The sequence below is a fragment of the Trachemys scripta genome, chromosome 5 (genome assembly GCF_013100865.1).
Source record: "Trachemys scripta elegans isolate TJP31775 chromosome 5, CAS_Tse_1.0, whole genome shotgun sequence".
Taxonomy (NCBI): Eukaryota; Metazoa; Chordata; order Testudines; family Emydidae; genus Trachemys; species Trachemys scripta.
The window spans coordinates 73,664,624-73,691,989 of NC_048302.1; the positions used below are offsets into that span (position 1 = coordinate 73,664,624).

General features: G+C 39.4%; 1 protein-coding gene across 2 annotated transcripts in view; it reads right to left on the reverse strand.

The window, feature by feature from the left end:
* VEGFC (vascular endothelial growth factor C) overlaps positions 1-27,366 on the reverse strand; it is a 121,531-nt gene that overhangs the window by 36,674 nt on the left and 57,491 nt on the right. For both annotated transcript variants that reach the window (XM_034772565.1, XM_034772566.1), the window contains exon 2: positions 2,611-2,824. In XM_034772565.1, coding sequence (XP_034628456.1) covers positions 2,611-2,824 — 214 coding nt within the window. The remainder of the gene's footprint in view (positions 1-2,610; positions 2,825-27,366) is intronic.

Sequence of the window (27,366 nt, forward strand, 5' to 3'; positions counted from 1 at the left end):
GCCCCGTTCCTCTGTCTTGGAGCCAACTTCTGTTAGGTTGCTTTCTGGCTCAAAGAAGAACTAACATTACACCTGTTATCTAATCAATTCCTCCTATAACAATTTAATTCAAACCCACCTACTCTATTGTAAATTTTACTCTTCCTCTTATAAGTTCTACATCTTCCCACCAAAAAAAAATCTATAAAGTAGGGCTGTCGATTAATCACAGTTAACTCATGTGATTAAGTAAAAAAAATTAATTGCAATTAATCACAATTTTAATTGTACTGTTAAACAATAGAATACCAACTGAAATGTATTAAATATTTTGGATGTTTTTCTACATTTTCATCTATGTTGTATTCTATGTTGTAACTGAAATCAAAGTGTATATTATTTTTTATTATAAATATTTGCACTGTAAAAATGACAAAAAATAAATAGTATTTTTCAATTCACCTCATACAAGTGCAACTTACAAATGTACATTTTTTGTTATATAACTGCACTCAAAAATAAAATAAAATTTTAGAGCCTGCAAGTCTACTCAGTCCTACTTCTTGTTCAGCCAATCGCTCAGACAAACAAGTTTGTTTACATTTGTAGGAGATAATGCTGCCCGCTTCTTATTTACAATGTCAACTGAAAGTGAGAACAGGTGTTCTTGTGGCACTGTTGTAGTTGGCGTTGCAAGATATTTACATGCCAGATGCGCTAAAGATTCATATGTCCCTTCATGCTTCAACCACCATTCCAGGGGACATGCGTCCATGCTGATGACTGGTTCTGCTCGATAACAATCCAAAGCGGAGTGGACCGATGCATGTTCATCTGAGTCAGATGCCACTTGCAGATTTTCTTTTTTGGTGTTTCAGGTTCCGTAGTTTCTGCATCAGAGTGTTGCTTTTAAGACTTCTAAAAACATGCTCCACACCTCGTCCCTCTCAGATTTTGGAAGGCACTTCAGATTCTTAAACATTGGGTCGAGTGCTGAAGCTATCCTTAGAAATCTCACATTGGTACCTTTTTTTGCGTTTTGTCAAATCTGCAGTGAAAGTGTTCATTTTAAGAACAACGTGCTGGGTCATCATCCAAAACTGCTATAACATGAAATATATGGAAGAATGCAGGTAAAACAGAGCAGGGGATGTACAATTCTCCCCCAGTGAGTTCAGTCACAAATTTAATTTACTCTTTTTTTTTAATGAGCATCATCGGCATGGAAGCATGTCCTCTGGAATGATGGCTGAAGCATGAAAGGGCATGTGAATGTTTAGCATATCTGGCACGTAAAATACCTTGCAGAAGTGCCATGCTAAAAAAGTGCCATGCAAATGCCTGTTCTCACTTTCAGGTAACATTGTAATCAAGATGCAGGCAGCATTACCTCCTACAAATGTAAACAAACTTGTTTGTCTGAGCGATTGGCTGAACAAGAAGTAGGACTGAGTGGACTTGCAGGCTCTAAAATTTTACATTGTTTTATTTTTGAATGCAGTTTATTTTGTACATAATTCTGCATTTGTAAGTTCAACTTTCATGATAAAGAGATTGCACTACAGTACTTGTATTAGGTGAATTGAAAAATACTATTTCTTTTGTTTTTTTACAGTGCAAATACTTGTAATCAAAATTAAATATAAAGTGACCACTATGCATTTTGTACTCTGTGTTGTAATTGATATCAACATATTTGAAAATATAGAAAACATCCAAAAATATTTAAATAAATGGTATTCTATTATTGCTTCACAGCGTGATTAATTTTTTTAATTGTTTAACAGCCCTACCATAAAGTAATTTATTTTCAGGCAGAATGATTAAAAAAAAAGAATTATGTTAATGTCCATTAATGCTTCAACTGGTCTGTTGTAATATTATAAACATACTTTACACAATCAAAATAAGCCACACCCAGGTGTGCAGTACTTGGCTACTCCAGGTGGTTGAAGATCCGTTGCCATGAGCCTCCCCATTATTCTGGGTTATTGCTTAATTGAAGACAATCAGGAGGAAAAAGACAAATATTTTCTCCTCCCTCTCCCTCCCCCCAGTGGGGACATTCTTCGGGAGTCACCTATTACTGCCTTCTTACTTCCTGCAAAGTCTTCAAAGTCCCAGCATAGCAGAGATTCTTTCCAGCTGAGGACTTCTGGATTTAATTTCAAATATCTGCTGTAATGTACCATATGAAAATGGTGCAAACACTTCCTTCTGCATCAGTGTACACCTCATGCATCCCACTGAGTTCACAAAACGTATATCAGAAAAAAATAGCCATAAGAATTAGTTTCTTTCATTATGGAAGTGTCTAAAGCAGTGCTTAATTTGTGCCAGAGCTTGCCAGGGCTGAGCCCCGGCACCTGTAGGCTTGGCAGTTCATAGCCCCGGCACCTCTGGCCTTGCCACGTCAATTATGAAAATAAGAAAAATTGCTGAGCCCTGGCACCTCTTTAATTACAAATTAAGCACTGGGTTTAAAGATCCTAACTGATGCATTAATACAAATCAAAGGCCTTAGCCGTTTTTATTTTCAGTGCTTAGATTTTAAAGTGTTTTTGACACAATTGACATTTCTTCAGATTTTGATTTACAGTATTTGGTACATCTTTTATTTCCTGAACTTACTTTTCAAGATCTCTGCATTATAATGTGCTGCTGCAAATTTTATTGAATCATCTGATCTTGTGTCGAAGCTGGAGTGTTCCCTGTTGTGTTGCCAGCCCCCTTTCCTCAACTGACATTTGAACATTTTCCAGTACTCTGGGTAAAGTACTGTCATGAGTTCATCCACACTGGACACAGACCGCAACTGCTCTTCCAGCTCTTTGCTTGCATGAGCCTGTTAAAGAAACATGCAAGATTAATTACTTTCTGCATTGCACAAGTTTTGCTGTAAATTAGTTTGTTGAACAGCTAAGCTTTTGTAAAATCAAGTCTCCCCCTTAAGAATCTTCTTGCAAAAAAGTCTACACTGATGTTGTTTTGTAACGTCTGATACTGCAATGCCTTTCTCTCATCACTAATTCTTACTTAAACATGTTGTTCAAGATAAGTATTATTCATGTGAGAAAAGGGTTGCAGCAGTTAACCCTTGCACGATACAATTTGGAGGTTAAGACAATGTATCACATTTTGTATTATGGATAACCGAATGATTTTTAAATAACATTTTTACTTTTTCAAACAAAATCAGACAGATTTTATAATTATATGCATATTGCCTAGCATCATGTAACATTAAAAAGGATGAGATCAAGGAAAATTTTGCATGTTTTCCCAAAATTTCATGAAAGCAAAAAATGATGAAAGTGCAAAAATGGGTGAAAATGAAATCAGAGAATTTTTGAAAATTGTTTTTTTATAATTTTGTACATTGTTAGGGACCAATCCTGCAGACACTCGCTATAGAGCATAGTGTTTACTACTATGAATAGTTCAATTGAAGCTAATTAAACTATTCATAGTAGAAAGCTCTATATTTGGTAATAAGTTATTGTAGGATCAGCCCTATCTTGTAGTTCTTTATTTGATAAATATTAGTTTCTCCCATCTCAAATATAAATGAGATACGAACATAGGTATTTTTAAAAAAATCTCGTTTAGGGTCAATCATGACTCTGCCACAAGCTTTGCACAAGTTTTCCATTGCCTCAAATGCAGCTTGTGAAAGAGATGATGACTATGAATTACATTCTGCCTTGTGATTCCCCTATGTTGCCGGTGGAACACGCACCCCACCACCATACATCACGCAGAAAATGTACCTGGTTAACACTCCATCCATTCCCTGCCCACTCTTATCCACATGCGCAATGATGGTGGAGAAAACCACACACAATGGTTCTCTGGAAGTTGCTGTCTTCCCAGATGCAACTACCCACAGTGTAGATATCCAGTGCAGAAGAAGAAGGGGTGCCTTACAAGTCCTCATGCATGTGCATGCAGGAATGGACACAGTGTGGCCCTTCGATGGCAATATTAGAGACAACGTAAGCAGTGTTCATTAACAACTGTTTCTGTACATATAAATACATACACATACACTAACACTTGTCTTCTGCATCCCAGAAAGAAATGGCCACATTAAAAAAATATTGGTGACAAAACAGGTGGTTTAAAAATAATATAGCCTTATCAGAGTCTAACAGTTTTAAGCAGGTCAAATTTATTTTTTATCCTAACCTGCACAATAATGTATTTCTAAATTTTCAAATATTTTGATATGGATGCTTTTAGGTGTCTGTGACAAGAAGTAGTATTAATTTTAGCAATGAATATGGCTTACATAAATTGGTTGCAAGATTTAGTCATGAATTAATTTCTATATGTAAACAAAATAAAGACTATTACATAATCAGAAATATTTTATTCCCTGCACAGTTGCAAAATATTGCTCTCAATGTTGCCAACTCTCGTGATTTTATTGTCAGGCTTGCAATGTTTATTGCTTTACTTAAAACCCCAGTTCCTGGAGCTGACAAACTCACCTTCCATTATAAAACAAAACAGAACCTTCTAGCCTTCCAGGCAGCAGAGAAAACCCTGAAATGAGCACAATCTAAAGGCTCAGATATCAAGAAGTCAAATAAAAGAACCCTTTTCTAAATCTTATGATTTTTTTGGAGGCCTGACTCATGATTTTTGAATGACTGGAGTTGGCAAGATTGTCCTGTACAATTACTACCAGGAGAAATATAAATGATACAAAGATTTCATATATACTGAAAAACCCTTTGTAGCTGAATGAACTATAACATGTTCATCTTATTTATTCTTCATTACAAGAGATATGAAGTATTCTCCCCCTTTCTTCCCTCCATCAGGGACACAGCAGCAGGGACCAGCTCTAATTGCTATGCATGCCACCAGCCTTATAGGAGCAGCAGAGAAGCCTGAGTGCCCTTAAAGGAGCTGGGACCTTGCTTCTCCTATAATGTAGACATTCTGGACCTCGCAGGATCCTAGACCCCGGGCTCCAGACTGAGCCCAAACGTTTACATAGCAATTAAACATGTCTTAGCGTGAGCCCAAGTCAGCTGATGTGGGCCAGCCTCGGATATCTGCAGTATTGACATACCCAAAGTTACCTGAAATAAAATTGATGCTGTTCTGAAGGAACTCAAGTATGAAACTGTAGAACTACTAACAGTGAGTGATATGTAACTTATCATTTCAATCAGCTTTTGTACCAGATGACTGGAGGATATCTGGATGATATCCAGATCACTGGACAATGTGACACCAATTTTTAAAGAAGTGTCCAGAGGCAATCCTAGCAACTAAAGGCCGGTAAGCCTAGCTTCAGTACCAGGCAAATTGGTTGAAACTACAGTACAGAACAGAATTAACAGAGACATAGATTAATACAATTTGTTGGGGAAGAAAGAGTCAACGAGGCTTTGTAAAGGGAAATCATGCCTCTCAAATCCATTAGAATTCTTTGAGGGGGTCAACAAATATGTGGACAAGGGTGATCCAGTGGATATAGTGTACTATAGTGGATTTCCCAAAAGCCTTTGACAAGGTCCTTCACCAAAGGCTCTTAAACCAAAGTAAACAGTCATGGGATAAGAGGAGAGGTCCTCTCATGGATCAGAAACTTTTTAAAAGACAGGAAAAAAAGGATAAGAATAAATGGACAGTTTTCAGAATGGACAGAGGTAAATAGTGGTGTCCTCCAGAGATCTGTACTGGGACCAGTGCTATTCAACATATTCATAAATGATCTGGAAAGAGGGATAAACAGTGAGGTGGCAAAATTTGCAGACAATACAAAATTATTCAAGATAGTTTAATCCAAAGCAGACTGTGAAGAGTTACAAAGGGATCTTGCAAAACTGCGTGACTGGGAAACAAAATGGCAGATGAAATTCAATGTTGATACATGCAAAGTAATGCACATTGGAAAATATAATCCCAACAATACATACAAAATGATGGTGTCTAAATTAGCTGTTAGCACTCAAGAAAGTGATCTTGGATTCATTGTGGATAGTTGTCTGAAAACATCCACTCAGTGTACAGAAGCAATCAAAAAAAGCTAACAATGTTGATAACTATTAGGAAAAGGATAGATAAGAAGGCAGAAAATATCATAATGTCACTATATAAATTCATGGTATGCCCACACCTGTGTGCAGTTCTGTTCACCCCATCTGAAAATAATATTAGAATTGGAAAAGGTACACAGAAAGGCAACAAAAATGATTAAGGGGTATGGAACAGCTCAGTATGAAGAGAGATTAAAAAGACTGGAACCTTTCAGTTTGGAAGAGAGACAACTAAGAAGGGATATGATAGCAGTCCATAAAATCATGAATGGTGTGGAGCAAGTGAATAACAAAGTGTTATTCACTCCTTCATGATAACACCAGAACCAGGGGCCACTGAAATTAATAGGCAGTAGGTTTAAAACAAAAGGAAGTACTTCATCACACAACACATAGTCAATTTGTGGAATTTGTTGCCAGGGGAGGTTGTGAAGGCCAAAACTGTAGTGAGGTTCAAAAAAGAATGAGATAAGTTCATGGACAGGTCTATCAATGGCTATTACCCAAGATGGTCAGGGATACAACCCCATGTTCTGGGTATCCCTACCTCTGATTGTCAGAAGCTGGGAGTGGACAACAGGGGACGGATCACTCAATGATTGCCTGTTCTGTTCATTCCCGCCGAAGCACCTGGCACTGGTTACTGTCAGAAGACAGGATACTGGGATGAATTGACCATTGGTCTGACCCAGTAAGGGCGTTATGATGTTCTCATGATCAGTGCAAGATCTGTCACCAACAAACAATCAGCGATGAAATACCCAAGATCGCCTGCATCCTGGAGACTTGGCTCTATGACACTACAAACCCCGTGCTAGCCCGCCTCCTCCCCACTTCATCCCATTTCTTCGTCTATCATATACCGAGACGAGACAGGAAGCACTGCATCAAACATCAAATCGGAAAAAGTCGCCTCAGGTAATAAAATGTCTTCTACATTGGTTTGTCTAGCACAGGGCTCTGGCTGGGGGTGAGGGCTCTGGGGTGGGGCCAGAAATGAGGGGTGCAGGAAGGGGCTCTGGGCTGGGGCAGGGGGTTGGGGTGTGGGTGGGTGTGTATGTATGTGATGTCTCCAGCTGGGGGTGTGAGCTCTGGGGTGGGGATGAGGGGTTGGGGGTGCACGAGGGTGCTCCAGCCTGTGACTGAAGGATTCGGAGGGTAGGAGGGGGATCAGGGCTGGGGTGGGAGGTTGGGGCACGGGAGGGGTTCAGGGATGCAGGCTCTGGGCGGCACTTTCCTCAAGCAGCTCCTGGAAGCAGCGTCATGTCCCCCCTCCATCTCCTATGTGGAGGCACAGCCAAGCGACTCTATGAGCTGCCCTGTCCACAGACACCTCCCCTGCAGCTCCCATTGGCTGTAGATCATGCCCAATGGGAAATGCGGGGGTGGCACTTGGGGCAGGAGCAGCAGGCAGAGCTCCCTGGCTGCCCCTACACGTAGAAGCTGGAGGGGGGACATGCCGCTGCTTCCGGGAGCCACACAGAGCTGTGGCATGTGCAGAGTGGGACAAGCCCCCAACCCCGCTCCCTGGCTGCAGCACCGGAGCATGGCAAGCCCCAGACTCCGCTTCCTGGCAGGAGCTCGAGGGCCAGATTAAAATGTCTGAAGGGCCGGATGCGGCCCCCGGGCCATAGTTTGCCCACCCCATGTCTAGTAGCAGAAACCAGAGCCAAAACAAACAGATTTTTTTGTTCATTTACAGACCACCAAAGACCAAAGGATTAAAAAAGGAGCTAACTAAAACCTTGTTGTGAAAGGGTGGGGGGCTTCAAATTTACCAGACACCTACCAGCCAGAGGTTGATATGAAAGATGTATCCAGAAATTAGGGTGCAAGGCCAAGCATCTCAATAGGAATTCTTGCCCTTCCCACCAAAAATGCTGCTCATCAGCAAGTTGATCCTGGACTATGTTGATAAGGTTCCCCATCCCTCATCTTTAGTACTGATCTCAAGCTAGTATGTTTAGTCCTCTGGTAATCTAGACAGGCAGATTTCCTTAAACTCTACAAAACCGTTTTGCTTATGAGCTAAGTCATAAATTAGGCACTTGTATAGCATTTTAGATCTATGTTGCAAATTGAATTTTTTCATGGCCATACCACTTAGTAAAAAGCTTCATCTTCAAATTGGATTGGAGATATTATATGCAATTTCAGCTATTCAACACAATTGAGGAGGTGGCTTTAGAAACAAGTGTTTGGTCATAATTTTAAAGCACTGAAGTTTTATTTATTTGTGATAAGATCAGAAGCATTTACAAAAATGCAATAAGCAACAGAGGGTCCTGTGGCACCTTTGAGACTAACAAAAGTATTGGGAGCATAAGCTTTCGTGGGTAAGAACCTCACTTCTTCAGATGCAAGAAATGCAATAGTACTTAGAACAGTTAAAAAGTCAAACATATTGTCATTACATTATTTCTTCATTTGCAAATCTACTCTATTGTTCTCTTCTTGTAATAGAGCTGCCAGTGGAGCTGAGAGACTGGGCTCTCAGCTCCCCGCAGTGCCCCTCTTAAGTCAGTGGAAGTGCTCCAAGTGAGAACACGCACAAACAACTCAAGGAGGGCAGTGTAGACATGCACCACCGCAGTAATTACTGTGGTGGTTGTAAGTTGACCAAATGTAAGTTGACTTAGGATTGTACTATAGACATACCCTGAGGAAGTCACCTTGGTTCATTTACATTCAGAAGTTTATCTCTGTATACCCATACTACTGAGAAAAGAAGACTGAGGGGGAACCTGATAACAGCCTTTAACATATTTCAAGACTTTTATAAAGAGGATGGTAACCAACTGTTCTCCAAATCCACTGAAGGTAGGACAAGAAGTAATGGACTTAATCTGTGGCAAGGGAATTTACGTTAGATATTTGAGAAACTTTCTAACTACAGAGGTAGTTAAATGCTAGAATAAGCTTCCAAGAGCTGCTACGGAATCCTCTTAATTGTTTTTAAGAACAGGCATGACAAACACCTGTCAGGGATGTTCTAGGTAACTTGGTCCTGCGGCAGCACAGGTAGCTGGACTAGATGACCTCTTGAGGTCCCTTCCAGTCCTACATTTCTATGATTCTATCAAGAGCTAGAAATGAAATGTGTGTCTGAAGCTTAATATCTACAGAAATGGATGGCTTAATATTCCAGCTCCACTTGCCAGAGAAAGTTGCATATTCACTCCTGATAAGTATAATTTTCAAGTCCTGATCTAAGATAATGCTGTGAAATATTGTTTTAAAAATACATTTCCTCATGGATTTTCCAGAAGGCCATGTGTACTGTTAATGTAATAGTGTTTACAATTTAAAGTGTTCATTTAAAGGAGAACATAATGAAGCATGCACACATTTTTCAAATGTGAGCAAAAGGAAAACACAATATATTTGTAAGATACAGTACATATTTTCTGCAAAATGAAGTCTTGGTGGAGAAGAAGAATACTATCTTGATGTTTGCTGAGAAAGTGCAGCAAGATTATTCCATTATAGCTGCTCAAATTCTAGGAGACTGATTAAAATAGATTCACAGGGAGTAATTAAGCATTTTCAGTATAGCAGAGGGAAGTTTTCTAATGCACTATACCTAGTTTATTCTACAAATAACTCATGAAACTGGACCTATAACTGTCCTAGTTACAAGTGAGTAATTAGAATGATCACAAAATCACAATTTTTGTTCTTAAGAATCACTCGCTATTGAGCTTAATTAATGAACACACTTCCCTTAAAAGCAACTGATGTTTTAAGTCAGGTTTACAAGTATAATGTAGGGAACCTATTCAGTCACTAGAGGGCTTTTGCTATTTCTTCTCTTCAGCCTGACAAGGGAAGGAAGAATGGAAGCAAGAGTGAATAGCAAGGTACACATACTGTACTAAGTATTGTAACCAGAGCCCTCCTAAGCACCATTAACGATTTAGAGGAGAAAGAAAAGGAAGGTTGTCTATTTATTGCCGGTATGTGTCTGCAAATGTATTTCAAAATGTGTGTTGACCTCTCCTTGCTGTAGTCATCATTAACCTGTAGGCATGAATTTTGAACTGCGGCAAATTTGTCAAGTATTTATAACTGGTTCATGTTGAATGAGATAATTAGAGGCATTAATGGCCTATGTAGAAATTTAATTCTGGCCCAGCCATCAAACAGACAGTACTGCCAAATTGTACACACAACTAAATCTTAATTTCCACTTGATTAAATGAGGGCGTGAACTGCATTTCTAACAGTAATTGAGTTGGCCAAGGAACCTTGAGCTGGAATTAACTGCCAGCAACATTTGATAAAGGAAAAAGTATTCAGTATAAAAAAATTAAATAAATGAATTCTTTAGAACCACAACTATAAAAGCATTTCTTACTGATGTCTGGACATTTGCAAAAAATCTACATATAGTGGTTTTGGTTAATTAATCTAATCAAACTAGCTAACTCTTGTTTTTTATCTAGGCTCTTTGTTCTGCTTTTGGTTGTACATCTGCTTGTAGCATAGTGCATACCAGAAATGATACTTTTAAATCTTTAAGTAGTTTGGCTTCATGAAAATCATCATCATCATAACTGTTCAGAAAAGCATAACACGAAAAAACCAAAAACAAAAAGAAACCAAACAAGAACAGAAATATACTGTAAATTAATGAATAGAGCCCTTATGTTTAACAGTGTTATGCTAGATCAGATTAACAAGGTTTGGAAGTGATTAAGGTTTGAATATTTGATTACTTACACCATGCTAGTTATTCTCAAATGAACTTTTAGATGTAATCCTAAATTTAAAATAAAACCATTGTATTAAACATGACAACTGTTATGTTGCCATAAAATAACAAACTTTATCAAGCTATTTAGATAATAGCAATTCTAAAACAGTGAGGGCCAGACTGTGACTTCTGATTAATTAAGCAGTCTGCTGATTTCAATGGGAGCCACTTGCATGCAACAGAGGGTAGAGCCCAGCCCTAGCTTCTTGATGGGAGGGAAGAGTGCTACCTATATCCACCATGCTTTCCTTTCTCTTTCTATTATGTAAATGAGTCAGTTAAGTCCAAGGAAACATTTCACTGACCCGTCCTAAAATACTCAGGCCAACCCTGGGCATAGTTGTGATATCACGCTGAGAAGGAGCTGGTTACATTTTGGAGGAAAAGCCTGAAAAATTCTTTCACTGACCAATCTTTACAAGGTTAGACGTGACTGTGTGGAGTGGAACAACTCCTCAAAAGACAGAAGTGTGAGCAGGAAATCCCACAAGAAGACGCTCACTTCATTTCTTTTCATCTACATACTTTACTGAGGAGCAGAAGAGAAAAGGGCCCTAAATGAATCAAGTGACAAATCCTCTCCTTCTAAATAAAGTAACAAGGCCTAGTAAATAAACTATCCCACACAGGAAATTTCTTATAGACCTACCTATCTATATTTCTATAGTTCTTATCACTCTGGTATCTTACTGGCATTGTGAAACAAGAAAGTATATGGCTTGATTTTCTTATTCCAAAGCTATTATATAATTACCTAAATTTTGGAAAACTTTGTTCTGTAAAATAGATGTATTTCATAATGTGGTATTCCAACTCTATAGTATGTTAAATATTTCATAAAATTATAGTTAACAGAAAAACAGTATCTGGAAGGTTAAAAAAACATATATGAACAAAATGAAGTTTATAACGTTTCCCTATTCTTTACATTTATAGTTTATTTTATGTATCCCTTATATCCTTCTCTATTAATATCAAAGGTCAAAATACTTAATATTTGGCAGAGACTATGACACATAATTGATGGTGCAATATGCAATAACAATAATTAATGCATCTGCTGTGATTATAGTTGTCAGCACATTAGATTTTCAAGGATTTTCTTCATGGGAAAATTCTGGCTCTAAAGCAATCCATTTTAATGTACTTGTATACCACATTTATTGACCAATTGAAATATATTAAAAAATCATGTCATTAATTTAGCATAGGGAAGCAAACAGAGGTAGTGTGCAAATACATGGAAATATTGCTAAAGAAAGCTGTGCGTAAACATTTCTCTTGCATAATCTTTTAGAATTATTGCAATTTATATGTATTTTCCTCTAGAATATTGATGTGATTAATATCAATTAAATGAAAATATAATTCCAACTGAAGAAAAATCTGAACCCTATAATATGATTAAACATCAACTTTGCAATATGACACTTACATTCAAGCTGAATATGATATGCCTGATTTTGATCTCACATCTGTTTAGCACTAATATAATTTAACTGATTTTCAAAATTGTAAAACTCCTTTTTATTAATTTTAAATATTTATAGAGCACTGTAATTTTGCATGGTTCTTTACAGAAATCAGAAGATGACACTGACCCTGATTCTGGTCTCATGATAATTTAAATCAGGAATAACACTACTGAAGTCAATTGGACTATAATGTACAGCTGATATGAGTGAGATCAGTACCAGACCCACTGCCCCTAAACCAAAAAGCTTAAAACCACACCAGACAAACAAGAAAACATAGAAAACAGACAAAAGAAATGATAGAAAAGGAAGTGAAAAAAGGATAAAATAAATACGATATGATTTGCATTATACTGCAAATGAGCTTTATATATTCTGATATTTTTAACACTGAGAATGAGGTAGAGAAAAGGGAAATGAATAGAGGTTAAAAATGGAAAGAAAAGCAAAATAAATGAATTTGAGAAGGGATCTGAAGAAAGAGAGAGTGAAAGTCTGACGCACAAGAAGAAGGATATAACATCAGATAAAGGGAGGATGAAACAAAATGTAAAGGGCTGCAAAAGTTTTATTTCTAAATGAAAAAGTACACAAATTCTTTAATTTAAAATGAAACAAAAAAGGAGATAGTTGATAATCCTGCATGAAACTAATCCTATCCTTAGTTATTTAATTTATCTGCATGGTTTACCTATTCTACATAATTAAGTATCTGAAGAATACAGCTGGTCGAGAAATAGATATTTCCCTTCCACAGGAAATAGGATATTTTGAAATTTCTTTAGTCCCTAAGAAGAACAAATATTAGAAATTTTTTAATTTACTGCAAAATGAAAGTTCTGAAATATTTTGTTTTGGCAACATTGAAATGACCTAAACATTTTGTTTCAATAAGGTCAAAATGTTTTGTTTAAATTTAATAATTTTGTCACACACACACGTCAAAATGATAAAAATCATTTATTAAAACAAAACATTTCAATAATTTCCCATCAAAAATTTTCACAAAATAGATACGTTCCCATTAAATATTTCATATTGGCATTTCCTGAAAGCACACTGTTGCACTGGAAAACTTTCAGCCAACTCTACTGAAGAGTTATCAGAGTCTGTGAATATAATCAATAATAGCATCCAAATGCTCTTGAAAGATATCTGGTTTATTTTATAGTTATGTATTATTTTTTCATAAGGTGCAGTTTTCATCACAGTCTAGATGTAGCCTAATTCTGAGGATAGGAAATTATCAATCACCAAAACCAGAATCTGTTTTAAATTTAGCTATATAAGTGATATAAAGAAGTATTAAACTGAAGAAGTGTTGTCACAGTGCTTGAATCCAGACTGATCTCAGTTCTCCTCAGAACACTGACCCCCAGTTTATGACCCTGAGACAAATTCTACTCCTATTTAAATCAGTGTAAATCTGATCTAAATTTACTGTGTAGTTAAGACTGACTAAATGAGAACTGAGTTTGTTCACCTGTATGCAACATTGTAGGTTGAGATTTTACCAAAACTAGATTTATTTAATCATATTTAAAATACAGCTTTGAAAATGACATATTGTAAACTTCTTTTGTTTAATAATTATTATTAACAGTAATGCTTTCTGTCAATATTTACCAATAAATTATTTTATCACCTATAATATTTTAATGTAGGTACTGTCTGAAGTTATAGCTTTCTGTTGCTTCATGTTATTCTAATTATCCAACAGTGCCTTAAGGGTGAACGTTTGGATCAAATAACTTTGACAGAGAAGTATGTATATATCCCACATGCAGGTGTGTTAAGTAATCTTGGGCAAGCAACTTAACTTCTCAATACTTCAGTTTCCCCCCTCCTTTGTGAATCACTTTGAAATCTATGTACTTCATTTTTTATTCAATGTAGGATTCATTGCAGCAGCCATCTTTTCCCTTCCCTACTTCAGTAAACAAAAGTTATATCTGAGAACTCTGAGAATCATTAGTTACCAATACAGATGGACTCACACTTTTATGTCAAAGTCTTTTATGGGAGATAAACTTGATATTTTATTTATAAGAATAAATTCTCTAGATGAATATGTTACCAAGATAGAAGGGTGTCTGGATAATGTGAACAATGTGAGCAAACAGTGAGTGGAATAATTTAATCCACTCTTGTAAAATACAGCACAGTATGTGACAGGCTTATAAAAAAAGATGGGAAACCAAATCTGTGTGTGGAAAAGACCTAAACCCTTGGAATTCCTACAAAAAAGAAAAGTCCTGAAGCAAATTCCTTCCATATTGATTTGGGAGCACAAGATGAACTAAAGTAGCTAAATTCTATAGTAGTCCTGCCAAAGGGTCTGCTACACAAGAAAATACAATTACAGTATTGCTACAATTTTAGATTACAGAGACAGAGAAACTCTTAGTTACAGCTAGGGGAAAAAAGGAGACGAAACATTTCAAGGAAACAAAACTTTAATTTTCCTAGATCTTAGCTAAACCATACATTCTCACAGGAGAGAGCTGGAGGCTATGAGAAGGGATTTCCAATAAGAAAGCAATGATGGTACAATCCTAAGATTTCATGGTTTTATATCGTCTCTCCATTAGTGTAGTATCTGACCATCTCTCACGTAAAATTGTGAAGTGAAGTCCCTAGTGGACTTCACAGAATTTCTGTCTCTTCTTGACCCCCTTGACTGAGGCTGTTTTGTCCCAGCTCTCAGGCACTTCTGTCTGGTCTTTGTAATCTGCATTGTTCTAAAGCAATGCAACTGTCAGGGACATTCCATCACCATTCTCAGAGTTCTGCTAGACAGGAAAGATGGGAATCACTGTAGTGCTGTGCTACCTACTCCTGCTATGTCACATGGGTGGCTAACAGTGCCTTGTGGTCCACTATATCAAAAGCTCCAGAGAGTTCTAGGAGGATGGAGGGAGTTATTCACCTCTTGCAGTAAAGATGGTTCTTCAAGTTGTGTTCCCCTATGGGTGCTCCACTATAGGTGTGTCTGTGTCCCTATGCCTCTGATCGGAGATTTTAGATAGCAGCATCTGTTTGGCTCGCACATGCACTCTTCCTGTCTCATGCTTTGCCTTGAGGCTATCTATTGCTAAATGGGCAAATCACCCTCAGTTCCTTCTCTATTGCAGAGCCCCATATTGAGAACTCCAAAATAGAGGGAAGAGGGTGGGTTGTGGAGCACCCATAGGGACACACATCTCGAAGAACCATTGTTACTGCATAAGGTGAGTAACTCCCTCTTCTTCTTCTTGTTCGAGTATTGTCCCTATGGTTGCTCCACTGTAGGTGACTCCACAGCAGTATGATGGAGGACTGGGGCTTCAGAGTCGAGTCTATTAATGATGTCAACATTGTGCAGACGAAGATGGCATTGGAAGATGAGTGTTGTGTAAGTGCATAGTGTTCTGTGGAGGTATGAGTAGATGCCCAAGTTGCTGCTCTGCATATTTCTGAGATGGGGATATTTCTAACGAATGAGACAGAGGTGGAAACAGATCTCTTGGAATATGTGTGGACTCCGGATGGAGGCTGCAGATTACGGGCATGATAACAACAGTTAATACAGTTGAGACCCATTTTGAGAGATATTGCAGAGCCCTTGGATCTGTCTGCAACAGATAGGAACAGTTTAGGAGATTTCCTAAAGTCCTTTGTCCTGTTCAAATAAAATACCAAAGCTCTTCTAACATCAAGAATATGTAATATTGCCTCCCTGTTGTCATGGTGAGGCTTTGGGAAGAAGGTGAGAAGTGAAGGAATTGGTTAATATGGAAGGACGAGGCTACTTTGGGGAGGAACTTTGGGTGTGACCTCAGTGTGGCTTTGTCTTTAAAGAAAATAGTGAAGGGGGAGTGTGCCATTCGTGCAGCTATTTCACCTATTTTCCATGAGGAGGTAATGGCCACTATGTAAGCGAGTACATAGCCGTGGGTCTGAAAGGTGCCGTTGTTAGGCTTCTGAGAACTAGATTAAGGTCCCATGTTGGCATGGAGCATCTGGTTTGTGGGAAGAGGTTTCCCATGCCCTTGAGGAATCTCTTTGTTGTTGCATGGGCGAATATTGAATATCCATCTGTCTGCTCATTGAAGGCCGTTATAGCTGCAAGATGTACTTTTAGTGAGCTAAGAGATAGTCCCTTTTTAGGATCTAGTATGTAGTCTAGAATTAGGGGAAGGGTGGAAGATGCTGGGGTAATTTGTTTGGAATTACAACAGATTTGGAATCTTTTTTCACTTTTGCACTTAAGTGTGGTGAGTCATTGATTTTCTGATGTGTAATAGCACTTCTTTGACCTCCTCAGAGTAGAAATTCTCTATGCATTGGAACCATGGAGGAGCCAAGCCTTGAGTCAGAGAACCTGTAAATTGGGATGAAAGGTGTGTCCAGCATTCTGGGAGAGGAGGTGAGGAATTGGTTGAAGAGAAATTGGTGTGGGTTCCTTGAAAGCTGTGTTAGGGGTACCACATTTGTCTTGGCCAGGTGAGAACTATGAGTATAACTTTTGCTTTTTCCCGTTTTATTTTTAGTAAGACCTTTTATACAAGAGGGAATGGAGGAAAGGCGTACAGAAGCTCTTCGTTCCATTGAAAAAGGAAAGAATCACCTAGTGACTGTTTCCCCAGTCCGGCTCTGGAGCAATAACAGGAGCATTTCTTGTTCAGGTAAGTAGCAAACAAGTCTATTGTTGGAGGCCCTCAGCGACTGAATATGTTGGGTCCATTTCCCATTCATAATCATGTGAGAACTTGCGACAGACTGTCTGCCATGATAATTCTGTAATCCTGAAAGGTAAGTGGCTGATATGAGAACTTTGTGGTGAATGCATCAATTCCATAGTTTTACTGCTTCTGTGCAGAGGGAGGGTGATCAGACACCCCCTGTCAATTTATGTAAAACATGCATGCTAGGTTGTCTGTCATAATTTTTCGTATGCATACTCTTGATTACTGGTAGAAAAAACGCACAAGCATTCCTGACTGCTCTGAGTTCCAAAAGGTTGTTATGGAGTGCGGATTCCATGGGGGACCATTTGCCCTGAACCTTATGGTTGTTCAGGTGAGCTCCCCAGCCTATTAGAGATGTGTCTTGTCAGTATCAGTGCTAGTGGAGGTGCATGAATGGGATCCCTTCAGACATTCCTTGGATCTTTTCCACCATTCTAGGGAGCCTTTGACCAGGAATGGCATCAACAGTGGCTTGTTTAATCTGTCCTTGTTTGGCATGTATACCAATCTGAGGCACGCTTGTAGGCACCGCATGTGTAGTCTCACATGAGATATCATGAATGTGCCCACTGCCATGTGCCCGAGAAACTGAAGGCAATTTCTGATTGACATTTGTGGGCTGGCCTTGACTGTGTCTATTAGGGTGGTCAGGGTGTTATATCTGTGTAGTGGGAGGAATGCTCTGGCCTCCACCGTGTCAAGATAAGCCACTATCAACTCCAAGTGTTGCAATGGTGTCAAGGTCAATTTCTGGGTATCGAGTTGTAAACCCAACTGTGCAAATATGTCCACAATCTTTCGAGTTGCTCGTAGGGTGTCGTCAAATGAACAAGCACTGAGAAGGCAATCGTCCAAATATGCGTAGATTATGATTCCCAATTTGCATAGATGAGCTGCTACCACAGATAGAATTTTGGAAAATACTCTGGGTACAGACAATAGGCCAAATGGAAGCATTCTGTATTGGTAGTGGTCTTGGCCAAAGGTGAAGCAGAGGAATCTTCTGTGAGATAGTTGAATTGATATGTAGAAATAGGCATCTTGGAGGTCAAGGGCTGAGAACCAGTCTCCCTGGTCTAGAAATGGAATAACTCCTAGTTACTAGTGTAACCCATCTTGAATTTTTGCGCCTTCATGTATTTGTTTAGTGCTTTTAGATATAATGTAGGTCTCCAACCTCCTTTTTTCTTGGGAATCAGGAAATATCTGGAATAAAAGCCTTTTCCTTTGAGTAGCCCCTATGCACAGCAGGTGATCTATGTCCTGGTGCAGAAAGCTTTTGTTAGAAAGGTCCCTGGAGAGGGACAGGGAAGGAGGGAGGTGAAGTGGATGGGAGTAATCTTTGGAAATGATTTCCAGAACCCATTTGTCTGAAGTTATGTTTTCCCAGTTCTATCTGAACAGAGTAAGGCGGTGTCCAAAAGGATGTGTAAGAGTTGTATATGGCAGCAATTGCTGATGAGAGCGATTGCTGCGGGCCTCAACCAGTGTGTCAAAACTGGTGTTTGGAGGTCAAGGGCTGTGATGTTGAAGTTTGGTGGGCTGATGGCCTTCTTTCTTGGATTCTTGATCTCACGCGTTGAGGATCAAAGTACTTTTGGGACGGAGGGAACTGGGCCGGACGGGATCTATATGACGATTGTGTACTAAATTTTATTTTCTAACCGGTGTGTAGATCCCTAACAAGCGGAGCATGGCTTGAGTCTTTGAGTGTGTGAAATGAGGCATCAGTCTTGTTGGCAAACATCTTGGAGCCCTCAAATGGGAGGTCTTCTACTGTTATCTGTACTTCCTTTAGTAGTCCTGAGAGGAGTAACCAGGTGGCTTTTCTCATTACCACCGTTGTCGACACCAAGCAGGCTGCTGTGTCTGCGGGATCTAGAGTAGTCTGCAGTGCCGTGCACACTACCAGCTGGCCCCCATTAAGGATGGCTTGAAATTGTTCTTTGTTTGTCTGGCAGGTGTTCAATAAAAGCACTAAATTTGCCATAATTCATGTGGTCATACTTTGAGATTAGGGCCTGGTGGTTTGCAATCTGAAATTTTAAAGTTGCAGAAGAGTATGCTTTTCTCCTGAATAGTGCTGAATGCTTTTCTCTCCTCAAGTCTCTTCCAGTCTTTATCATAAGGGGTAGATTTAATGTGGTTCTGTCTTCCATGAGCATTCACAGCATCCACGACAATAGAATTTGGTGAGGGGTACAAAAAAGAGAAAGTCTACATCCTTGGACAGCACGTAATATCTTTTATCGGCCTCTTGCAATTAGGTCTTATGGAGTCTGGTGTTTGCCAAATAACCTTGGCAGGATCAAAAATCACCTTGTTGACTGGAAGGGCGTTTTGTGATGAGGAGGCTATATGCAGGATGTCTAATAGTTTGTGATGAGACTCTTATCTCCTCGAGAGGAATCTGGAGTGCATCAGTGACCGTCTTAGTGAGGTCTTGAAAGAATTTAAAACCATCCACCTTCTGATGGTGAGGATGATGAGATATTTGCTGGTGGGGTAACATCTCCTCTTAATCTAGGCTCCTGCTCCTCCTCCTCAAAAGTTTGCTCCTGCAGTTCTGGGGCTCTGGAGAGAGAGGCCGAGGGAGATTGCTTTGCGCTCTCTCTCTCTCTAGGAGACACTGGAGGCCTTAGATGGATGATGCCTGTAAGCTGTCCTGGCACCACTGGGGCGGAGGAAATGGCATGGGTAGTGGCACTCACAGGTGTTCATAGCAGGTGGGTTGAAACTCCAAATGTGGGTGCACATTGGATATCCCCGGGTGTTGCTCAGATGCGCTGTGGTGTGAGGCTAAGGAGAGGTTGTCATCCTCCTCACGGTCTGCCTCTTCAATTGAGAAGAATGGGACTGACAGGGAAGCTGGTGGTGAGTGCCCTGGTGCCAAGTGTGATCCTGGGGACCAGGATGTAGTTGGAATTGGAGCACTGGTACTGAGTAGAGGAGATTCTGGCATCTCTGTTACCAATAGGTCCCTGGAAAAATAAAACTCCTGCAGTATCACAGTGATGGTCGGTACCACTAGGATTTGCTGCTGCTGGCAGCAAGTCAGTACCCAGGGAGATATCTCTGGGGTGACCATTGTTAAGGAGGAGACCCAGGACAGGATCACAGGCCAGTCTGAGGGAACTATCCATCATTAGGAGTTTAAGTTCTAGCTCGCGGCTCTTCCTTGTCCTGGCCTTTTGGGAGAAGGTGCACTTCTGCGTATGGTGAGCCTCTCCGAGGCACTGAATACAGAGCGAGTGTTAGTTGCTAATGGGTACTGTCTCTCTGCAGGAGAGGCAATGTTTGAACCCAGGAAGCCAGGCATACCCACTCCATAATAGGGAGTGGTCCCCCATGAAGGGGAGAGAAAAAATGTGTCAACAATGACAGGGAGAAAAACGAAGGTATAAGAAAGTTTTTTGTTTTTTTTCTTTGAGAAAAATAAAATGGGGAAAGGAGAACAAACGAAAACTCTACTTAGACACTATAAAGAAAGGAAACTCTACTGTCAACAACATAAACTGAAATTTGAATTGGACTGCTGATCGCTCCATCTCAGGCCAAGGATGGTTCACCCAAACAGTGCTAGATAGCCTCGAGGCAAAGCACGAGATGGGGAGAGCATATGTGTTGGCTTAGCGGACACAGCTATCTAAAATCTCCAATCAGAGATGCAGCAACGCAGACACACCTACAGTGGAGCACCCATATGGGACACTACTCGAAGAAGGACTTTTATAGTGCAATCTCCAGGGTTCTCTTTATGCTGTGTCCTGGATTGAACCCTGATAATGAGGCATCCGGGATGCTGGATTGTCATATGGCAATTCTGTACCCTGCAGAGCTTAATATATGTTACAAAAGTAAAACCTGCGTTTTGAGTATCAAACTCAGATAATCAATTATTAACTAACATGAATCTGAAACTTCTGAGGAAGAAGACTTACAGGAGTAAAAACTGGAGTTTGATTAAGAGGTTTGCTTATAAGATCTTATTCTCTTGGAAATTAAGGGTTTGTCTACATGGTGTGCCATGCTAACTAACATGCTGTACTCTAACCTGGGTAGACCCTGCTGGTATGCTCTAAAAGATACCTAGTTTGTGTTAATGCAGTCCTAATATAGTCCAGCTAGGACTATGTTACTGTAAACTAAGTGCCTTTAGAGCACGCCAGTAGGGTCTACACACAGGGCAGTTAGAGTGCAGCACATTAGAGCACTTTACAAATCACACCCCTCTAGCGTGCATTGCCAGTGCTGTGTAGATAAGCCCTAAGAGAACCTGAGTTAGTAATTCGGATTTCCTTTTATTAGTTTAAATTATGAACACTTTTTCAATAACATTCAATCTTATCCAGCTTGTATTTTCTTTAGGACTGTCAGAAATGACTAATTAGAATCAGTATACAAGAGTAAACTATCATTCATTTATATTCATGTTGCTTTATTACCATCCCTAGCTGAATTCCCTTGATACTATCATTATTTCTGTTAGCAATTGCCAACTGCTCCACAGCTAAAAGCAAACAAATACTGAGACAAATTTATGTTGTGAATAGCTATACTCAGGAAGTGAACCATTAATATGCTGAAAACTGGAGTCACCTATTATCATTTGGCCAGCTGCAATACAGGCGACCACAATGAAAAAACCTTCTTCATATTCTCCCATCAAAGTTCTCAATAGTGAACTCAAGTGTTTGCAATCTCTAAATGTAAGAGATAATTCTATTATTTCAATCTGCATGCCAGCTCATTCTTGAGCATTGTTTCACGACAGACTACGTACTATGGGAAGATATGCCAGACTGTTATTAGTAGGGTTAAAAATAAGAGTTCTGGCCATCCATCAAAAGATGGATTATGATAGAGCACAACCCATAGTTTAGCTGGTACCTCTCCAAAATTGAAACTTTGACTGACTATAGATATAACACTCTAATGTTGCAAAAACGTTACATAAAAGTTTATGTAACAGTTGGATTAAATTAATTAGTAGTTGCATATTCTGAAAAAAAAATATTCCTGAAATGTGTCTCTTTGATCAAAAACAATAAATCAAAATTAGGACTTTTAGCTTAATCTGAAAAACTACACTGAAATATTCTACTTTAAACAACTTGATAACCCTATGTACCATATAACTATTTACATGATTCTGCAACTAAAGGAAATTTGGTTGAGACTTGAAGGAAAAAACTCACAGGTTTATCATAAGAAAAATTCAATCCTGGTTTTAGACAGCATTTAGTTTTATACTCAACTCAGTTGTTGCATTTTTGACAACTCGGATGTTTTTATGATGGAAGTTATTATTTAAACACATCTCACCTCTTATTACTGTTTATTATATTACTGTAATTACTCATATTGCTAAAAAACCTTCTTTTTTGGCAACTGTTTAAGTATTACAGTACTAGTTATAAAATTCTGCGCAAACAGAAGTAAGGTACAGTCTAAATATTTAGCAACAGGTCACAGAAATTACTTCAACTAATTATACATTTAAAGCAGTTCTTGAAAAAAAAAAAAAATCATTTCCATAGACCATGAAATGACAGCAATTGTGTTTCAAGGCAAATGTTGAACTTTATTCCTAAACAAATGTCTGAACATAATAGGGCATGAATTCTGAACTGTTAAACAATCCTTGTATAGTTTACAGATCTGAACTGTAATATTAATTAGAAGACCACCTACCTTGTCACATTGTCTATTCTAACAAATATTTCAACTATAAACATTATTCACCAATAGAAAAAAAATCTCATAAAAAGCTAAAGAACAAGTTAATGGTCCAATTATATTTATTAACAAAACAGTTGCTTTAAATAATTCTAGGCACTGTTTTCCACAAATGATAATTGAGAATGGAAATGTAAAGACTTATTAAAATCTCAAGAGTGTCTATGGATATTCCAGTAAAAAATGTTATTCTCTGATTTTTTTTTTATACAAATGCCTAAGATTGAGTCTACTTGCTAAAAGTCTTAAAAAAACATCTCTATTGTATTCTTAAGAAGCACACTGGACTGAATAACAAATCACATGACTATACCACTGATACCTCAACTTTTTACTTCTGACTCTGAAGATTCCATTAAGAAATAAAAAGCTAGAAAATCTTTAGTATTTGTGATGTCAAAAATTGGGATCTTACCCAAACACTTTATAAAAAGCTTCTTCATTAGTTTAAAATAGGTACAATTAAAAGATATTTTGAATGTAGACAGAATGTGGTGGACACAGAGAGCAGGGCACTTGCCATCCTAAAGCAGTGTCGTTTTTTCTTGGCTTAAAAAAAAAATTGTTGGGGGCGGGGGTGGTAATTTGGACTGCCCTAAATTGTTATGATGAGGAACATTATTTGGATCTCCTTTGACTTTGTAAATCACACAAGTTAACTATCTAACCATAAACCCAAAACTAGACTAAAGCGGATGACAAGAAGAAAGTGAATAATATAAGCTATGTACTGAAGCAAAAGAAAAAAAAGTAAGTTTTACATATACAGTGACGCAATAGGAAAAGTAGTTTTAATTTCAAGCATCTAAGGAGAATATTGCAAATGAAGGGAACACAAAAGCAGAAGAAATTCGATTAAAGGCAAATTATTAAATGTAACTAATTGCATTAAACTAATGTTCTAAACACAGTGCAAAAGTCTGAGTTGGAATGATATATTTCAATTTCTCTCTTGGTTGTTTGATCAGTCCAGGAGTGGGCAAACTTTTTGGCCCGAGGGCCACGTCTGGGTATGGAAATTGTATGGCGGGCCATGAATGCTCATGAAATTGGGTATTGGGGTGCGGGAGGGGTGTGGGCTCTGGCTGGGGGTGTGGACTCTGGGGTGGGGCCAGAAATGAGGATTTCAGGGTGTGGGAGGGGGCTCTGTGCTGGGGCAGGGGGTTGGGGTGCGGGGTGAGGGGGAGGGCTCCAGCTGGAGGTGCAGGCTCTGGGCTGGGGATGAGGGGTTGGGGATGCAGGAGGTTGCTCCGGGCTGGGATGGAGGGGTTTGGAGGGTGGGAGGGGGATCAGGGCTGGGGAAAGGGGTTGGGGTGTAGGAAGGGGTCAGGGGTGCAGGCTTCGGGCGGCACTTACCTCAAGCAGTTCCCAGAAGCAGCTGCATGTCCCCCCTCTGGCTCCTACACAGAGGCGCGGCCAGGTGACTCTACACGCTGTCTTGTCTGCAGGCGCCACCCCTGCAGCTCCCATTGGCCACAGTTCCCGGCCTATGGGAGCTGCGGGGGCAGCATGCGGAGCCCCCTGGCTTCCCCTACGTGTAAGAGCTGGAGGGGGGACATGCCGCTGCTTCTGGGAGCCACGCAGAGTGGGACAAGCCCCCGACCCCACTCCCCAGCTGGAGTGCCAGAGTGGGGCAAGCCCTGGATCTCACTGCCTGGCGGAAGCTCAAGGGCCGGATTAAAATGTCAGGAGGGCAGGATACAGCCCCCGGGCCATAGTTGCCCACTCTTGGATTAGTCTATATCATCTGTACACATTCAGAGGGTCAATCAGTGGTTCATACTATGCACCTGCACAGGGAAGTAAGTGGATTTAAAGCACCACTCCCTTACTCCATTTGTGTAGGCTATCCACATTGCAATTCACAACATGAAGGAGACAGAAGCTGCCACGGGGCTGGCTATGCCCTTTCTGCACGTGTGAATGAGAACTTGGAAGAACCTTCGCTGCCTCCCCAATATACCACCAATACAGCTTAGCCAGTACAAAGAAAGAAATAACTTGTGCCATGTAAAGGGCTGGCACCACTTACTGGATGTAAAGGGAGACTTTTGGAGCACGGGGGATCCAGGGACCAAATTGTGCTGTGCACCTGAGTCAGCACAGCTATATGCTGCACCTTACTCAGAACTCATGGTAACTCCACAAGCTAGCCCATAATTAGCATTCATTACTATAATGTTAATTTTTGAAAAGTGGTTTGGAATAGACTAGTGCATCAATGGTATCAGATATAAGATGACTTTCTGCTGATTAGAAGCCAGGAGAAATTGTGAATGGAATCTATTAGGGAATCCTTGGCTCCTGAGTTACACTGGCAGAACCCAGAGCTGAATCTAGTCCATCATCATTTTTGTATCAATTTTGATAATTTATCATTCAAAACTTCAACAAAGCACTTTGTTTTGATAAAGTCAAGGCACTTTGCTTCCACTTTATTGGTTCAACTATTGTAGTATGTCTTATTATGATGAGTTTTGAGCTGCCTATAATAATTTGTTAATATTATATTATATCTATTTGTCTGATTGTTGAAAGGATGTTTTCTGTATGCATATACTGAGTTAACTTGTCAGAGGGTTGTCAGGAAATGCACCCAGAAAGGAGGGTGGCTCCTGCTATACATTTCCTAGCAAACACTTAACTCATAACTCAAGAGCCTTCTCTTTTGAAGTGACACATCCAAGATCATGCTGAGCTCCCCAAACTGGTTTAACTAGGCTCAGAAAACACAGAACAATAAGACTGGATAAACAGGGTCAGAGAATGGGAACCCAGACTCTAGAGGTTGAAGTTCTGGGGCAAGTTAGGCCTGTTGAGAGGATGGTTATACTCCGGATAAGATAGACTTGTGTGTAGGCCTTTTGTTGTGTTCAAAAGCTTTTATGTCATGCTTTGTTCATGCCATTATAATTAAACAATACTTGTTTTAAGAAGGTTGTCTTGTGATTCACCACTGGTCACGAGCTCCCAATGGGAAGAACTGCAGGTATCTAAACCCAGTCAGTCCTGTTGGGGTAAGCCTGGTTGGTACACTAGGTGCTGTATCTTAGCACCTGGTTTAAGAACGGGAGAATAGCAGGTTTCCAGGAAAGCAAAGGCACGAGTATGAACCCTGTAAACATCACATATATGATATATTATAAAAATTGAAACAAAGCTCTTCAACCTTAATTAAATGAAGTACTTCAACCTTATCAAAATGAAGCACTTTGATAAGATTGTTTAGATATTTTTGAAACAAAATTGCTCAGAATTTCATTTTGAGGGGAATCTCAAAAGTTTGACGTTTTGTTCAGATCTGTGACAAAATGAAATTTTGAAATGTTAGCATTTTGCATGGAAAGGAAAGTTTGAGTTTTAACACTGTCAGTAATAGAGCTGGTCAAGGGCTGCAGGATTGTGCCCCCAAAACAGGGCTTTTCTAGTCTTTAAAAAAAAAAGAAGTGATCTTAACTTATCCCTTAAAGCAAACCAGAAGTGATTATTTATAACAATTTAGGACTAGAACATGACTGTCCCTTATACACAGGCACAAAAAGAGTGATAGAGGCATTGTTTTGTCTTTATGTTTCAGTGGAATTATTTGTGCATAAAATTAAGCACATTCATAAATCTTTTTAGGACTACAATCCTGCAAACAGTTACTCTTGGTGTCTATTTACTCCCATGAAGAGTCTCTCTGAAATAAATGAGGCTAGATGTGGCAGTAACAATTTGCAGGACTGGGCCATAAAACACAATCTCGATTAATGTGGTTGATTCTTGTATTTTTAAGTTTCAGAGTAACAGCCGTGTTAGTCTGTATCCGCAAAAAGAAGAACAGGAGTACTTGTGGCACCTTAGAGACTAACAAATTTATTAGAGCATAAGCTTTCGTGGACTACAGCCCACTTCTTCGGATGCATATAGAATGGAACATATAATGAGGAGATATATATACACACATACAGAGAGCATAAACAGATGGGAGTTGTCTTACCAACTCTGAGAGGCCAATTAATTAAGAGAAAAAAACTTTTGAAGTGATAATCAAGCTAGCCGAGTACAGACAGTGTGATAAGAAGTGTGAGAGTACTTACAAGGGGAGATAGAGTCAACGTTTGTAATGGCTCAGCCATTCCCAGTCCTTATTCAAACCGGAGTTGATTGTGTCTAGTTTGCATATCAATTCTAGCTCTGCAGTCTCTCTTTGGAGTCTGTTTTTGAAGTTTTTCTGTTGTAATATAGCCACCCGCAGGTCTGTCACTGAATGACCAGACAGGTTAAAGTGTTCTCCCACTGGTTTTTGAGTATTTTGATTCCTGATGTCAGATTTGTGTCCATTAATTCTTTTGCGTAGAGACTGTCCGGTTTGGCCAATGTACATGGCAGAGGGGCATTGCTGGCACATGATGGCATATATCACATTGGTAGATGTGCAGGTGAATGAGCCCCTGATGGTATGGCTGATGTGATTAGGTCCATAGGATTAGCCATAACCTGTCTGGTCATTCAGTGACAGACCTGCGGGTGGCTATATTACAACAGAAAAACTTCAAAAACAGACTCCAAAGAGAGACTGCAGAGCTAGAATTGATATGCAAACTAGACACAATCAACTCCGGTTTGAATAAGGACTGGGAATGGCT